The 18,739-nt window shown below is 38.7% G+C and overlaps 1 protein-coding gene across 1 annotated transcript in view; it reads left to right on the forward strand.

Moving 5' to 3' along the window:
• The window catches only part of LOC124795268 (39S ribosomal protein L38, mitochondrial), a 49,312-nt gene that overhangs the window by 2,565 nt on the left and 28,008 nt on the right, over positions 1-18,739 (forward strand). Inside the window, exons 3-4 of the mRNA XM_047259216.1 lie at positions 12,637-12,845; positions 18,466-18,584. Coding sequence (XP_047115172.1) covers positions 12,637-12,845; positions 18,466-18,584 — 328 coding nt within the window. The remainder of the gene's footprint in view (positions 1-12,636; positions 12,846-18,465; positions 18,585-18,739) is intronic.

Genomic DNA, 18,739 nt, shown 5'->3' on the forward strand with positions numbered 1-18,739 from the left:
ACGTCATGACGATGCAGAGTTTGGTTTGTGAGCATGGCGTGTTTGTAGATGTCGTCGTGTTGTGGTTTGTTGTGCTCTCTGGTGGTATGTTCAGGGTTTTCGTTTGTATGGTGTAATGGGCTCAGTGTGCTTTTGCTCATTATCCAGAATTGTTTGAGTGTTGGCTGTGTTTGTAGTGGAATTCGTTTCAGTGAGTTAACGATTTTGTGTCAAGGTTAATTTAGTGTTGCTCGCTGTACATCGTGTGATAATTTTAGTAAAATTAATCGGTTGATGTTTTTGTTCAGGAATGGATATGGCGGATAAACTTAACAGTGCGCAGGTCAAGGGAAGTGTTCGATCCCAATATGTGGCTGTGTATGTTGATATTGGTATCGGGAGACGTTTTTGAGCTATGTAGGCCAAGGGAAGTGTTTGATCCTAAATTATGGGATCGGGAGCTGCTGTTGAGCTATATAGGTCAAGGGAAGTGTGCGATTCCAGATGATATTGTGTTTAGTGGTATTTGGGGAGTTTTGTGATGTCGATTTTTTTCGTCGTTTTGTGTGGTTTTGTATGGGTGTGTGTGTGTCTAAATTTGTTTATATTTAGTTTGCCCCCACCTAAAAACACCCCATTTCCTGCGCCTGACCCGTTAGTGTCATTAGGCTTTTGTGGAAAGTGTGTGTGTGTGTGTTTGTTTTTCGATGTATTTTCGTCCTCATAATGTATGTGTACGTACTGACTTTATATGCGTTGTATTGGAATCGTGGTTTACGGTAGTTTCCGCCATATTTGTGACGTCATGGGTCAAAGCAGACGGGCAGGATCGGACGCTTCTGTATTTCCGGCTACTTCTAGAGGGTTTGCTGGATATCTTATTGACTGGAACATGTTTCAAATGAAATATCTACTAGTTTATATACATTAGACTAGCTTTTGAGTAAGGAAGGATAAAAGTAGTGCAACAGTAATGCACACTGCAATAAAACATGTATTGAGCAAGGAAGTGCGAAGAAGAGAACAGCTAACAAGTTCAGTGGTAAATATGGAGCTTAAAAGTGCAGCATAAAAGGGGAAATGTGTCTGTATTTCAAGCCTTTGACACATTCACATATTAGGATACACGAAATACAAAAAACTGACATGTACAGTGGTGGTGTTTTCAAACAAATCTTGTTTCAGGTGCGATAGTAAAGATCCTCTAGATACGGCAATACAATATTGTTCCCAGCTGTCACTGGAAAATATTACTTTACATTCTTTCCATAGTGACAACATTATGTTACAATAATCATATTCCACACATCCTAAGGAAAGTGGTCTGTGGGTTATGGAAAGAAGGTGATGCAAATTCGATGTACAATACAGTTGGTTGGTTGGTTTGGGGAAGGAGACCAGACAGCGTGGTCATCGGTCTCATCGGTCTCATCGGATTAGGGAAGGATGGAGAAGGAAGTCGGCCGTGCCCTTTCAGAGGAACCATCCCGGCATTTGCCTGGAGTGATTTAGGGAAATCACGGAAAACCTAAATCTACAATACAGTGACACGATGTTACATTACTGTATTACATTGCTAATTATAATTACAATCATAATCTCTCTCTCTCTCTCTCTCACACACACACACACACACACACACACACACACACACACACACACACACACACACACACACACCTTTAGCTACCTGCTATTAACAAATGTAAGTATTGCTTGTATTATACCACAATTCTCAAACATCCTTTTTGCATGAAATTGGCCCTGCATCTATATTGTTGTACTACAGATACTGGGAAGCAATCTCTGATCAAAAGTAGTTTTACAGTTAAAAATAAATTGTACAGCGGCTTCCTGTGTTACGTGATTTTCATTTCTAAAGCGTTAAATTTAAGATTTTCTGTGTTGAAACATACAGTATGTGAAACATACTCATATAACTACTGACATATGCGAGCAAAGGATATTTAAAGAATTGTCTAATAGAGGCCAAAGCTGTATCTGAATCTTCTTTTCCTTTTTTGCTGTGTAGATTACAGATGCAGCTAAACTCGCGCAATATATTAAGGCAAAATTGTAAGACATAAGTTACATCTATTGAAGTGCACAAAGGCATGACCTTAAAATATTTCCCGGGTTCGATTCCCGGCGGGGTCAGGGATTTTCTCTGCCTCGTGATGGCTGGGTGTTGTGTGCTGTCCTTAGGTTAGTTAGGTATAAGTAGTTCTAAGTTCTAGGGGACTGATGACCATAGCTGTTAAGTCCCATAGTGCTCAGAGCCATTTGAACCATTTGAACCTTAAAATATTTAATGTAAAGAATTGTTTTTATGCAGCAGCCGAAACTGTAAAGCCCATTTTGCACAGGACTGGTTTTGGAACACTTCAAGTTTCATTATCCAGTGTAGAAAATGAAATCACTTTATCATCTAAGTTCTTCCTCACCCCAGTGTGTTGCCATGGAACCATTGACATGGAATATTTGGTTCCACAACAACTTTGGGCTGAGGATGACCTCAGATGATTAAGTAATTTTATTTTTTACATCAGATGACGTAGCTTACGTGTTCCGAAACTGGACATGTACACAATAAGAAGACCATGGAGTAAGCAACTGTCCTGCAGTTTCTTCAGTATTCCGAATCATTAATGTAATGCAAGATAATTTAAAATAGCACATATTAGTGTTACTAAATCTGTTGCTTCAGCTGAGAGTGCTCCATTTGTTTCTATGCCTTCCTCTATTCCTCCACTGTTTCAGTTGGAGTTCCCAGAAAAGGTCTTGGAATCCTTAAACTCAGTTCTTGGCTTGTGTGTAATGAGGGAATAGCTGGAACATGATCTGTTTCACAGTGAACAACCTAGATTGTGTAGTGTACTCAGATGGAGATAGGGGGTCATTAACATGTGGGAGCTGCTGTGGAACTGTTTTGTGTAGTGACAATACTGTACACTAGCCTCCCATGTGCCACAAACTCTGACTGTGAAAGTATTTGGAGGCAGAAAAAATGGCTTTTTTGAAATGACAGCAGCTGCTGCAGTACTGTAAAGAAAAATCTTTTTTTGTTGCAGCAATATAAGTTAGGGTCTCGTATTCCAACGTAACCTCAACTTCAGGCTGGGCTGTGTGTGCCAAAAAACAAAAAGAAAAGAAGGGGCTCAGAAATCTGCAAATATGTTCTGAACTATACTAAAAGCTTTCGATCTTGATGCTAGATACATCTCCAGTTTTCTTTCCTAAAACTATCATCAGATGGGCTAGTGAAAATGGTGTGCTGCCATTTTATGTGCAATAAAAGGAAAGTGTCGCTGGTGGGCTGGTGCTAGCTCTGTTCGTAACTTTAAGCCTTCTTTGTTGTATTTCTCTCCTCCATTTTTTCCTCATTAGGTAGAACATGAATGTATAAATCTTAAACTGTTAAGGCAGTGACTTTAATTTTGGCATATCTGTATTGCCACTGTACTGTCGTATCTCATTTTATGTCCCTATTTTTAGCATATATAAAGCACTACATGTTACCTGGTAATTGATAAGGGGATTATTACTCTTCAGTTTTCTGCCTTGAAATAGTTTTTGTACTTCCACTTCACTTCATTAATCCATACAAGGATTAAAATGTAATCTCTGTCTTTAGATTTTCCAGTTCTACACATCACTTTCACATTCACTAGCCATCATTCATAACCCTTTAAAGAATTCTCCATGGAATGGTGTAGATGTCATTTCATGGTGATGAAATTATTTTGGTTTATCAGCTGAGTAAAACTGTCATTTTGAAGCGATGTTACAGTGAAATCTACTTACAAAACCTGCATACCTACACAAAATGTATCTTGTTTTCCTAATCACAAGAATAAGAGACTTGGCTTAGTAGTGGCAAAACTATGCAGTGATAAGCGAAACTGCTTAATGATTGGTGCCAATTAATGTTATATACTGAAAATATCTTAACAATATATTTGTAACTCTTAAAGAAACAGGGGCTTTGCAACAACAAATTCAACCAACAGTCTTCCCTTCAATGTTAGTCCATAGTATCCTTAAAGAAATGAAATGATCATATGGGCATTCGTTGGCCACCTAGTGCACGTGCTTTTATTTGTCACCACTTCGGCAATTTGCATGTCGATTATGATAAGGACAACACAACATACAGTCCACAAGTGGCTAAAATCATCAGCCCAGCTGGGAATCAAACCCGGGCCCGCTGCAGGACAGTCAGCCATGCTAACCACTCAACTGTGGAGGCTGGCATCCTAAGAGAAAAACTGCTCAATAACTGATTACTGTAAGAATATAGGTCACTAATAAAATTTCACATTTTCATTGTTTAATTTGATCTGTTTAATCATTGTTTGAATTATTATAATAATAGTCTACTTTTCAATGTGCATGTCTGATGTTCAACACCACCTCTGTGTGGATAGCAGCAGTCTGTCATAACTCATATTGTTCTTCTATTACAAATTTTCCACTATTTCATTAGTCTGTCATGCTTAATGTTAATCATCTGATTAAAAAATTCGTAAATTTATTCTAGGTATGAAGTATTTTCAAAACATTCAAAATAAAAACTTTGCTTCATCAGGTATCAATATGAGGGTGGTGGTGGTGGTGGTGATGGTGGTAGTAGTAGTAGTAGTAGTAGTAGTAGTAGTAGTAGTGCTGGTGGTGGTGGTGGTGGTCTTCAATCTGAAGACTGGTTCATGCAGCTCCCCATGCTACTCTCTCCTGTGGGAGCTTCGTCATCTCTTAATAACTACTGCATCCTATATCCTTTTGAATCTGCTTAATGTATTTATCACTTGGCCTTCCTCTACGGTTTTTACCTCCTACGCTTCCCGCCAGTACTAAGTTGGTGATCCCTTGATGTCTCAGAATGTGTCCTATCAACCATTCCTTCTTTTGGTCAAGTTGTGGCACAATTTCTTGTCTTCCCAATTCTATTCAGATTTCTTCAGAAATGCTTTTCTTGCCATTGCCATTCTACATTTTATATTCTCTCTACTTCGACCATCATCAGTTATTTTGCTGCGCAAATAGCAAAGCTCATCTGCTACTTTAAGTGTCTCATTTTCTAATCTAATGCCCTTAGCATCGCCTGATTTAATTTGGCTACATTCCATTATTCTTGTTTTGCTTTTGTTGATGTTCACTTTATACCCACCTTTCTAGACACTGTCCATTCTGTTCAACTGCTCTTCCAAGTCCTTTGCTGTCTCTGACAAATTACAATGTCATCAGCTAACCTTCAAGTTTATATTCCCTCTCCCTGGACTTTAACTCCCACTTCAAATTTTTCTTTCATTTCCTTTAGTACTTGTTCAGAGTACAGATTGAATAACATTGGGGGTAGGCTACAACCCTGTCTCACTCCCTTCTCAACCACTGCTTTCCTTTCATGCTTCTCATCTCTTATTACTGCCATCTGGTTTCCGTAGAATTTGTAAGTAGCCTTTCGCTCCCTGTATTTTAACCTTGCTACTTCCACAATGTGAAAAACAGTATTCCAGTCAATGTTGTTAAAAGCTGTCTCTAAGTCTACAAATGCTATAAAGTAAGTTTGCCTTTCCTTAACCTGTCTTCTAAGGTAAGTTGTAAGGTGAGGATTGCCTTGTGTGTTCCTACATTTCTCTGCAATGCAAACTGATCTTTCTCGAGGTCGGCTTCGATCGTTTTTTCCATTCTTCTTCTGTAAAGAATTCATGTTAGTAATTTGCACCCATGACTTATTGAACTGATAGTTTGGTAATTTTCACAACTGTCAGCACCTGCTTTCCATGTAATTGGAATTGTTATATTTTTCTTGAAGTATGAGGGTATTTTGGCTGTCTCGTGCACCTTGCACACCAGATGGATGAATTTTGTCATGGTTGGCTCTCCCAGGCCTATCAGTAGTTCTGACGGAGTGTCGTCTATTCCAGGGGCCTTGTTTCAACTTAGGTCTCTCAGAGCTGTGTCAAATTCTTCTATCAGTATTGTATCTCCTATCTCATCTTCCATCTATGTCCAGTTCCATGCCTGTAATATTGCTGTCAAGTTCACCTTCCTTATGTAGGCCCTCTATATACTCTTTCCACCGTTCAGCTTTCCCTTCTTTGCTTAGTACTGGTTTCCCATCTGAGCTCTTGATATTCATACAGCCACTTCTCTTTTCACCAAACGCCTCTTTAACTTTCCTGTGGGCAGTGTCTATCTTTCCCCTAATGAAATTTGCTTCGAAATCCATATATTTGACCTATAGTCATTCCTGGTTAGCCGTTTTACACTTCTTCTCAGTCTCATTTTTTAAGCTTTTGTGTTCCCTTTCATTTGCTTCATTTTTGCATTTTATATTTTATCCTTTCATCAGTTAAATTCAATATCTCTTGTGTTATCCGAAGATTTGTACTAGGTCTTGTCTTTTTACCTATCTGATCCTTTGCTGCATTCACAGTTTCATCTCTTAAAGCTACCCATTCGTCTGATAATTGTATTCCTTTCCCCAGTTCTAGCCAACCTTTGCCTAATGCTCCCTCTGAAGCTTGCAGCAAATTCTGGTTCTTTCAACTTATCCATGTCCCATCTTCTTAACTTTCTATCTTTTTTCAATCTCTTCAATTTTAACTATAGTTCATAACCAATAAACTGTGGTCCGAGTCCACACCTGCCTCTGGAAATAATTTACAATTTAATATGTGTTTCCTAAATCTCTATTTTACTATTATATTATCAGTCTGAAACCTTCCAGTGTCTCCAGGTCACTTCCACATATACAACATTCTTTTATAATTCTTAAACCATGTGTTATTGATTATTTAATTATGCTCTGTGCAAAACTCTTACCAGGTGGCTTCCTTTTTCATTCCTTGCCCCTCCAGTCCATTTTCACCTAGTATTTTTCCTTCCCTTCCTTTTCCTACTGTCCATTTCTGGTGCCCCAACACTATTAACTTTTTGTCTTGCTTAACTATCTGAATAATTTCTTGTATCTCATCATACATTTCTTCAATCTCTCCATCATCTGTGGAGGTTGTTGGCGTATAAACTTGTACTATTGTGGTGAGTGCAGCTTCGTGTCTGTTTTGGCCACAATAATGTGTTCATTATTTTGTTCATAGTAGCTTACCCGCATTCCTATTTTATTGTTCATTATTAAACCTATTCCTGCATTACCCCTATTTAATTTTATATTTATAATGCAGTATTCACCTGATCAGAAGTCCTGTTCCTTCTGCCATCAAACTTCACTATTTCTAACTTCAACTGGTCCATTTTCCTTTTTAAATTTGCTAACCTACCTTAATCTGAGAGTATACATTGGTTAACATTTCCCATCATTGAGTCCATATATTGCGAATAAATAATCTGCATCTGGAAGTTACATGATGGTTAGTTATTTTTGTGATCCAAATGGGAAACAAGGCAGGAAAATAATTAAGAAATTGCTGAAAATACTGTTACATAATCATGAAAGCAGCCTTTGCTATAGTATGTCAGTATATTTGTACATTCCACATATGTTCTTCGATGTTGTTGTTGTTGTTGTTGTTGTGGAAAGGACGTAAAGAAATATGTTGTACTAAATGTTGACACCAGTGTTTCCGTAGGCTTATTAGGGTAGTATTTTCTGTCAAGCCTGAAACAAGATTTGTTCAAAAACATTCTTTTTAGCACAATACTTGTCAGTATTTAATATGTATGTATCTACAGACTGTAATCTGAGATGTCAATGGTTTAAGATGTGCAATGGTTGGGTTTGGTGTCAGATATCTTAGATCATTGACAAGAAAGATGTTCATTCTCCTATTCAGTATGAAAATTGGTGATACAGCTCTCCATGTTAAAGTTCAGTATGCCCACATGATGAATTTTTCCTCATGCAAAGCACAGACATGTGGGCACAAAAACACATATGCAAAAATTTGTGGAAATAGTATACAGTACATGTGCACACTTTGGTATCCACACAGTGTGTCATTGTTCAAGCAGTGTGATTTCTGTCCACTTCTTTGCTGCGTTTATTGTGATAAAAGGCTGTATGTAAAACACAAAAAACATGAAGGTGACTATGAGTAAAACCGTCTCAAAATAAAACGGGTGTACTAAACTGTGATAAATGCAAAGCCACGGCTATTTTTTTCCAAATTTCGGAAGTGTTACAGCAGTATTTTGATTTTCTGTTTGAGAAATGAAGTTCCTAGAAAAATGTCATTAGGCAAGGTACTATTGTGCATAGTGCAATTTCTGCAGAAATGACTAGAAATATTAATTGTCTGGCAACTAATGGCTTTTGTAGAAGTTTGAGTTATTTGTTTTGCTTTCAAAACAAAACATTTCAGCAAATATTCCTGTAGGTATGAAATACTTAAGAGATGCTCTTAGTGATTATGGAAAGTGTAGTTGGCTTACATTATGTTGTTTGTATTTTATTTTATAAAAATGGTTTACATAATTTCACTCAAAAAATACTATAGATTAATGTTCTCGGGCTTGATATATTTGGAAATGTCATTGGCCCCAGAATCTGCTATAATAGAGGTCGTGTTTGCATTCCCAGTGTCCTTTGTGTCAGTTTCTAGTAGTTTGGAAAGGAACTGCAGTTGTCTATTGTCTATTGTCAGTTGACTATTAAGTCACCAAAGCAGGAATGCCAGTTTCCACATTCACTTTTAATAAATTTGTCAGCTGCTTCTTTTCTATTTTCCTACTCAAAGTTTTATCATATTTTTACGGTAATATGGTTAATGACTTTTTATCTTATTTTTAATTTTTGCCACATCAAGTCCTTACTTGGACTACAGGGCATCTGCACCTTAAATTTTTGTTCAAGTTATCTTCAGAAGCAGAGTTCAATGTGACTTTTCTTTGTTTGTTCTCATAAATAACAGCACACTTTCTTTGGAGTCAAGAGACAACATTTCATATAAATCATCTGAAAGCATAACCATGACACCATACACAATGAAACATGCATCTGCCTGCCATCTGCTAAACAGCTCAAGAGATTCCCACCAAACACTGGAAACAGTATCCTATGACAGATGCCCTCCACTTCCAACTAATTACATATGCTCAGATGTGTATGTGTACAAAAAAAAATAAAAAAAAAAAAGAGGCATTATGTGAACACACCTTTAGTCTATCCTGTGCAAATGTCTTCATTGTCAAACTGCCCCCCTCTGCCATTACCAAGTTAACTATTCATTGAAGTCTCAGGGTGTGTTCTATTAAAGTCTCAGGGTGTGTTCTATTAATCTGTCCATTATTTTAGTTAGGTTGGGCCATAAATTATTTTTCTCACTAATTCACTTCAGTACCTCCTTATTTGTAACTCAATGTGCCTATCTAATCTTCAGCATTCTTCTATAGCACATTTTTAAAGCTTCCATTCTCTTCTTGTGTGAACTGTTTATTGTCCATGTTTTGCTTCTGTAGGGTGCAGGGCTGCATTCCAAATACCGTCATAAAAGACTTACTTGCAATTAAATGTATGAGGTGTGACCAAAAAGTAACAGGAGTTTTTGTTTTTCTTAGAGAATCTTTACTTATTCATTAACATCAAGTTTGCCCCTGTCAAAGTAATCCCTCTCAGATATAATGCACTTGACCCACTGCTTTTTTTTGATCTTTGAAACATTTTTGGAACTCACTTTTCATTATAGTGCTCAGCTCCTTCAGCAATTCTATTTTTATCTCATCAGTGGTAGCAAAATGACGTCCTTTCATGGTTCTCTTCAGCCTCAGGTAGAGAAAGAAGTTGCAGAGGGCCATGTCTGGAGAATACAGTGGCTGAGGCAACAAAACTGTATTTGCTTTTTTTCCCCAAAATATCAAGAACAAGCATTGAGGTGTGAGTTGGAGCATTATCATGATGTAATTTCAATGAGTAGTTTTGCCACAATTGTGGTAGTTTTCTTTGGATTGCTTCATGCAGACATTGCATAACTTCCAGGTAGTCTTCCTTCTTACGACCATAAGACAGGAAAACAGTGAGAAGAACCGTCACATGTGGTCAGACATGTCGAATTATTTTTGGTCATGGCTCTTCACGTAGTTTCCATTGGGACAATTGGGCCTCAGTGTTGACGTCATACCCGTAAACCCCTATTTCGTCACCTGTAATAACCTTCTTTAAAAGGTCTGGTTTGTTGTTGATGTCATTCAGAAGTACCTGAGCAATGTCTACATTTTTGTGGCGGCGTTCGTAGGGACAAACAATTCGCTGTAGAAACGGCTTACGAAGTCACCGCCACACTTTTAATAGCGGACCGACCGGTCCGCTGGAACAGTGAACAGAAAGATGAAAACCCAAACACTCTGATTAAATAAAGTCGGTACTTATCTTTATTAACGAAGATACAGAAACACAGTAGTGAACTCCGTGTCTACAGAAATCTGTCTAGTTCGAGTCGGAGCGGCTAGGTCAGCGTCGGCTGACGACAAACAACAACTCTGGTGCGATGAACACACAACTGACTAGCAAGTACACAATTCGGTGGCGAGTATACAACTGAGCGGCGAATACAGAACTGTCCTAGCGCTCGCGACTCCAGCGCTTAAGAAACCAGAAGCCAGCGGTGGCGCGCGCAGACTTGCGGCGATTTCCTGTCTCGCTGGCCCTGCTTATGCGGACGGCGTCCGGACTTTGATGCTGCCAACCTTTTTGGCAGTGGGCTCGGGTGGCATTACTGACTAGGATATAACATACATGGTATTGCTTTTAGTAAAAAATCAACAATTTCGGAACAAACTTTGCTGCTACACATTTCATGCCCAAAAGACCTGAAAAAATTACTTGGCATGAACCAAAGAATATGCTGACATCATTAGCAACCTCTCTGATGGTGGTTGGGTGATTTTCCACAACCACTTTTTTTACTTATTCCAGATTGTCATCAATAATTGATGTGCTAGGACATCCAGGCTGGTTGTTGTCTTCAACATCTTCTCGGCCATCTCTGAAACATATAGGCCTCTCATAAACTGTTGTCTTTCCTATAACAGATTCGCAAAAAGTCACAGTCAGCATTTAGAATGCAGTGCTATACTTTTTTCCATTTTTCATGTAAAATTTAATACAAATTCTTTGATCCATCTTTTTTGAAAGTAAAAATTCAACGAGTGCGCGAACACATGTATAATCATTTTGACTTTCAACAAATTAACTGTTCGAAACAGCTGAAAATTCAAGCATACATCAGGAACATGTGTACAAGATTTAAAAAAGAAAAATGAATGTATAAAGCCCGTGAAATTAAAAAAAATGCTGTTACATTTTGGTCATGCCTACATATGTATCCTTTTGGGGAAATTATTTTCTTGCTATTGCTAGTCTGCATTTTACATCTTCATTACTTTTGCCATTGTCAGCTCTATTGCTGCCCAAAGAGCAAAACTCATCAATTACTTGTAGCATCTGATCATCTTATTTAGTACCTTAGCACCAGCTGATTTAATTCAGCAACACTCCATCACCTTTGTTTCAGTTTTGTTGATATTTAAGATAGGAACCTTTCAGCCAAGTCAGTTGCAGGTGGTATTGAAACCTGACAGTTGCTGTCCTACTGATGCACACTACGGGACAAAACCTGAACAGTTTGTTGGTGTTTGAAGGAAAAGTTCTTCATAAATCTGTGGCCCATTTTTTAATGGAGAATAGAGAATCCATCAAAATGTTGAACTCTACTCCACATACAATGACTGTAATGAAAATACGTAACTATCATTGACTGGGGCACATTATTTGTGTTCCAGAAAGTTGATGGCCAAAAGTAGCTGGATGCATGGCAGCAAAGTGCAGTGACAGACAGAGTTGGAGGTGATCTGTCAAGGAAGCACTTTGTCTACTGCACCTAGTCACATCATATAATTAGCTAACTGGTATTTAATTTATAATCTCGTTGCAAGGTCATATCCATACCATTCAACTTCTTTACAAGTCTGTAGCTGTCCTTGCCAGGATTACATTGTCATTGACAAGCATTAAAGTTCTCATTTCTTCTCCCAGTACTTTAATTCCCTTTCCAAATTTCTCCTTAGTTTCCATTACAGCTTGCTTAATGCACAGATTGAATAACATGAGGGGTTAGGCTGCACCCCTTTGTCACTAGGTTCTAAATTACTGCCTTCCTTTCATGTCATTTGACTCTTGTATCAGCAGTCCCATTTCTGTACAAGTTGTATAATCTTTTGATTCCTATATTTCATAACTTTAGAACCCTGGAGCATGTACCAGTATTCCAGTCATCTTTATCAAATGCTCTTTCTAAATCTATGTATGCTACAAATGCGAGTTTGCCTTCCTAGACTCTGTCTTCCAAGGTAAGTCATAGGGTTGGTATAGCTTTGTGTGTTCCTGTGTTTCTCTGAAACCCAAATTAATTTTTTCCAGTGTTGGCTTCTACCAGTTGTTCCATTCTTTTTTAGGTAATTTGTATTAGTATTTTGCAACTGTGGCTTATTAACTGATACAAAAAAAGATTGAAAGCTAGTGTGGTTAAGAATGCAACCATTAACACCTTTGCTGATGAGCTTGTATTAAGGTTGGAGGACAAAGAGAGACTAATTCCTCCACTCGTGAATTATAATGCTTTTATTGCCATTAACACATTTTGTGGTCTGATATTGTCTACTGACTTTCACAACTATCTCTAAATGAAGTATTTGTTATTTCAGTGGAAATACCCCTCAATGAAGTGAAAGAAGTTTGGAAAAGAGAATCAGCCGCATCACAGATAAAAGCAGTTGCTGACCATTATGGCATCTACGATGATCTTTTTGGAGATGCATATTTCTTCCCCTCTGTTATGCTTGATGTGCATTATAAGCAGAGTGAAGACTCATTTGCCGCTGTGCACCGAGGCAATGTCATCAAACCTTCTGAGGTAAAAATATTGAAAAGATAGTGTGATCAGATTTCTGGTTTTTTTTTTTTTTTTTTTTTTTTTTTTTTTTTTTTTTATTCTATTAAAAACCAGAAAACAAAACAAACAAGGGGGCATCTGCTTTACTTTTGTTGTCAACTCGTTGTGGTGTGGACATGTATCAAGTAAGGCAGTGCTGAGAGATGATGACCTAGAATATAAACTAGGAAGAGACAAATGTCATTAGATAAATAGAGGCAAATGGCAATAGACAGGTGGTAGCACTATTATACCAGTCGGCAGCAGGTGCACCATAAACTGTTGGTAACAGTATGTCACTTGTGTGGGACAGGCTCAGTTATGGAAATGGGTAGCCAGGAAGGGCAGGTGCACCCAGTACTTACATAGGACTCGGAAAAAAGAGTGTTGAACACTGTAGAGTATGACCCCGGTACCAGCAGCACGCAGATGGTCTGCCAGCGTGGAACATTCTGCCAGTGTGGAACATTCTCTATTACAACTGCCACTGTTTGTGTCACAATGTGTCCAGGATTACTAGGTATGAACTTGCCTCCATGGTGATGGTTTTGTCACTGGTTTGTTGCACAGATCACGGTGGTGCAGAGATTTCTGTCCTCTGTCCTATTTGCATATGAAGCTATCCTTCTGAGGGGCAGTATTATCGTCCTTCACTAAACCCACCTGCGGTCTACGATGAATCCCCATGGTATAATGGCAGCGAATCATTAGCACTGATTCAACCTCAGTGTTTTGGCGGGGATTATTGATGACCACCTTGTAGAATGAGTCAGCCTTCCTCCACAATGCCCCACTGACAAAGCATGTCTGCACTTCCTGTGAGGAACCCTGCCTCTACTGCTGGAAGATGTGTCTTTTGTGGTATGAAGGGTAATGTTACCACTATATGAGGGTGCTCTGGCCCAGTTCCACAGTCCCATGCAGAGGCATCTCAACAATCTGTACCCCAGCCAATGAATTAAATGAGGTGGTCCAGTAACACCTGGTTGCCAGATCTCAGTCCTTTAGATCTCTACTTGTTGGGGCACCTGAAAGAAGTTATGTAATCACAGTCCATCCTGGACATGCAGGCACTGAAATGACACATTCATGTTGTCTGTGATGCCATTCAGTTGCAGGGTGACTCATCTGAACATGTGTGTCAGTCACTGCTGTGTTGTGTTTGTGCATGCTTAGAGACCTTTAGGGACAACTTCGAACACCTAGTCTGATGGTGGTCTCATCACAGCATGTCATACACTGCATTGTGCTGCACAAGCACGATGAATTAATAAATGCCCTCTAACACAGACACCATGCATTTCCAGCCATATGCCCATAAAACTTTTTTTGCTCCTTATCCTCTCAGGAATCATTTCCCATAGTTTGTCTCTTTTTAGTAAGATCACCATGTGTAGTTACTTATGAGGAAGTGGTATCTGATAAATTGGTAGTAATGCTCACAAAGTTCATAGCATTCCTAAGCTGCATTTGCTTCCAGGGTGGCACTTAAAGGTGAGAATCTAGTGCAGCCCTGTAAGCAAAGGTATAGTTTGAGTTTGGTGGCTGTAGTTTCCAAACTATAAATTGTGCCACTTGTCCATTGTCACAAACTGTTGGCATACTTCATCAGCCATCATTTGGTGTGTTGGTGGAGTGTTGTTACAAGGTTCAACTTGATTACTCAGATTGCAAAGATGGACACTGTAAGAAAAGCCTCAACAAAAATTGTTTCGTGCCAGTGAATTGACAGTTGATGAACCAAAACAGTTGGCAAAGAAGACAAATTGCACTTAACATTGTATCTCTCTGTTGGGTTAATTCCTGTACCATTGACCTATGGAGGGCAGGAAGAATGATTGCTTAAATGCATCTCTGCTCACTGTGATTAAACTCATTTTTTCTTCAGGGTCACTATGGGAAGAATACATTAGAATTTTAGGATATCTGTAGGTGCCTCACTTAATATTGGTAGTTGGAACTTTGTAGGTAGGCTTTTACAGAACAGTTGCTGGGTACCTTCAAGCATCTGATTTTTGGGTCCTATGCTAATACGATTAACTTTTATGGACTGAGTGGAGAGTATCCTAGTGAGGAAATTAATTGGGACAAGCTCATTTTTATTACAAGGAACTGAATGAAGTTGGTTAGCTATAATGAATTTTATCTGGCCAGTTGTTGGACTCTTGGTGGGCTATTGTTGCCTTGACTGTGAACAATTATTGTAGATCCCTCCAGTTCAGTTGAGTGCTTCTACATGTAGCAACAGTGTGTGTTGTTTCTATGTTTTTGAGAGAAAACTTGGTGTTTGTGTTAAAATGAACATTTCATGTAAAAAGCTGGTAAAAATAGTTGCTCTTCGTGAACACACATATATGACTGTAAGAGAGATTGCCTCTGTTATTGATGTGGAAAAATCTAGTATTTCATGACTTATTAGGGCATTTAGTGATAATGCCTCATTGTCTCAAAAGAGAGAAGGCAGACAGGGACAGAAATGAAAAACCACTTCTAGAACTGACAAAACTATGCTCAGGAACAGTAGGCTTCATCCTCATGGCACAAGTAAGGACCATCAGAGTGGAACATCTTGAACAGACCACAAAGTATTCTCCCTAAAAATGTTCTGGGCTTTCTTCACTGCAGGTGGGGCTGGGGCATGAGGAATTGAACCGTATTCATGGAAATTCTTGGCTGCAGGAATGTGACACTCTTGCAGACCTTTGCAGATGGTAGAGGAACATTTCAATATGATCTAGCATATGTCAGACTTATGAAGCAGTCAAGACATGCGTGAAAGGTAACAACATTAATGTGCTTCAGTGGCCTGGTAATTCACCAGACCTAAATCCCACCGAGAATATGTGGAGTATTGTGAAAAGACATCTTGGTAAAATGGACTGTTCATCAAATGGATGTTAGTAAATGTGATGAAAGTGTGGTTTCATGTCAATGAACTACAAAACATTTGCTTTAACCCAGTTGAATCTATGCCACTAAATGTTCAGAAAGTCATTAGCAAAATGAGGAGACATTAATTATTAATATTCAGTGAGATACTAAATATAATAATATAGTAATAAGTATGTACAGTTAAAGTTTAATTATCTTGTCTCAATTACATTGCACACTACTTTCATTTAAAAAAAGCGCTGTGTGTAACCCGTACACATTGAGCTGCATGAGTAGCAGCCTCTGTTGTACAGTGCACCCCCGAGCTATTTATGGGGACCCTTCAGTACTCAAGCCTATGGTACAAGTCTAGGAAGTCACAGCCTAGTTTGTCACAGAACTTTCAAAATGTCTGATTCACACCTCCATTTGACCCCGTACCAGGGAGCCGCTACCATTTCTGGGCACAGTGCTGCAGATTGTGAGCTTTGTTGTAATTCACAAGGGTGTCTCCCCCTCCCCCCCCCCCCCCCCTCCAGTTTCAGTGGAAGGGGGCCCAGTGGACAGCCCATCAAAAACTGAACACAGATCAAGAATGAAAACAGGAAGAAGGTGTACTGATCTATGAAAACGAATGCAAAATAGAAACAGCCAATGGTCAAGGGACAAGAAATGAAATATAGGGCAGCTTGACGTAGCAGTGACATCATGGCTATGTGGTCACAGTGTTGGACTGCCATGCAGGTGAGTCGTGTTTGAACCTCACTTGTGCCAATTTTTTATTTTTTTTAATTCAAATTTGTGTCTGTGTCATGGTGTAACACCTGTTTGCAACAGTGGGGTGTAAGGAAGGGACCTATAATAACTGTAATGACAGTTGATTCCGCACAGCTTCTCTATTACCAGCCGAAAGGAATTGGATTTCGAGTGGGAGCTGCAAACATTTGACGACTGTGACAAGTCAACTGAACTATTCACCGGAAAACATGTTTGGTGTGTCATGAATGGCATAAGTGGTAATACTCGTATCATATGATAGGATTCTCATACTGATGCACCTAATTTGTATGCCAGGTAAGTAAGTGAGATATGCCTCCTTGCACAATTTAGCTGTTCGAATGAATGTGAATGTGATCACTCCCAAGGAAATGATGAAAGCATAATAGTTTGTCACATAAACTGCAACAAATGAATGCAACAGTTTCAAATTCACACAGTTTCTCTGTGCTGTGTCAGAATGTGTTTTTAACATTTTTTAAGTAGCTTTCCTTTTTGGAAGTTTTGTCTCTTGAATTTTTTTGTTGTAACATAGTTCACATCCGTTTATGTCTTGTTTTCATTTCTTGGAGATGTCTTAAGTGGTATCTCACCTGCTCTCACTGTTCATCACATTTACATGCGATGGTAACGTATTCTTACCACATGACTCATATTGTATTGGTATGACAAATGCCAAGGCTATAGAAAGAGAACAAACATATCAGTGACCGGACAGACGGTTCATAATGTTGTGAAAATAAGAAAATAAAAAATACTTGGCATGACAGAGTTTTGAACATAGATCACCCACTTGACATCCCATCGCCGTGACCACTTAACCATGATGACGAGTCAGTTTACTTTCGCTCAGTATTGCATTTCTTAGCTCATGTCGTTCACTGTTTCTATTTTGCTTTATATTTCACAGTTCAGTTCACTTTCTTTCTGTTTTTATGCTTGATCTGTATTCAGTTGGAGCCCTGGTGACAGGCATAATTCGTTCCATTGTGTCACATGTTACAGCTAATTGCACCCATTTCCCTAAATGACTGCTGGAGCAGCCTCTTCTGTATGTCAAATGTGGTCACTAGGCATATATGATCAGTCTTATCCTTTGCTGTCATGCCTCTATTATTCGTTGAATGTTCAGACTGCATACAATTAACAAACTCTTACCTTCCCTTTACAAGGCCTCTAGAGCTACCACTGACACCCCACTCACACTCAGTTTGATGTTTTGTAATAGGTCATGTATTTACTGGAAAGGAGACGGTATCCATGAAAGGATAGTACCTGAGGTGACATTGGCATCTCTGGTATGTCTCTCGTGATTTGCAGATTCATTTGTAGCAGCTTCAAATCATGTGACAGCTTCAGAGAAATTTCCAGCTGCTTAATTATCAGCAACATACTTATACCGTGCCCAAGAACAGCATTCACAGTGGGGCTGAATTGTGGGTGATGCAATGTTTTTTTCAGATCAACAAACAAGTAACTTTATATTAATGTCACTGATTGTTTTCTAATTCAGTGATGTATTATGCTATAAGGCTTACAGCTTCCATTTAAGAACTGAGTTTTTATCAGCTGAGAAACTGGTTTGTTTCCAGAATTAAACTTTCATTCTGCAATGGAATGTTTGCTGTTGTAAAAAGTCCTGGTGTATTAAAATTGTGTACCAGACTTGGACTGGAATGTCTTTCACAGGTAATGCTCTTGCCAACTGTAAAGTTTAGAAAGTAGAGCAACAAACACTGGCAGAAGTAGTGCTGTGAGGGCACATCTTGAGATGTACCTGGATACCTGATTAGTGACACTATTGGCATGCTTGTTGGAAGAGAAAGAAAAAAAGAAAAACATGTAGGCAACGTGGATGGTTTGAAATTTTTCTTATTAGTATGTGTGTGATGTTTTTGTAATTTTAGAATTCCTTTGTTTCATATTAAACTAATTTTCTAATTTGTATATGTAGGCAGTCACAGCACCGGCAGTGTCATATGAAGCAGATGCAGACACCCTCTGGACGCTGATTCTTACAAATCCGGATGGTCACTTCACTTTAAAGGATGCAGAATATGTCCATTGGTTTGTGTAAGTATTAAGTGACTTAAACTGAAATTGATGTTTATAGTAACAGACTTGTGTACTTACAATTGTAGTGAAAACTTGGTAATGCAATATGTTTGAACATAAGAAAAATGATGATGAATAATGCAGACAAAATTTATGAGAACACCTAAATTGCA

This window comes from Schistocerca piceifrons, chromosome 4, assembly GCF_021461385.2.
Source record: "Schistocerca piceifrons isolate TAMUIC-IGC-003096 chromosome 4, iqSchPice1.1, whole genome shotgun sequence".
In the NCBI taxonomy this organism is placed as follows: Eukaryota; Metazoa; Arthropoda; class Insecta; order Orthoptera; family Acrididae; genus Schistocerca; species Schistocerca piceifrons.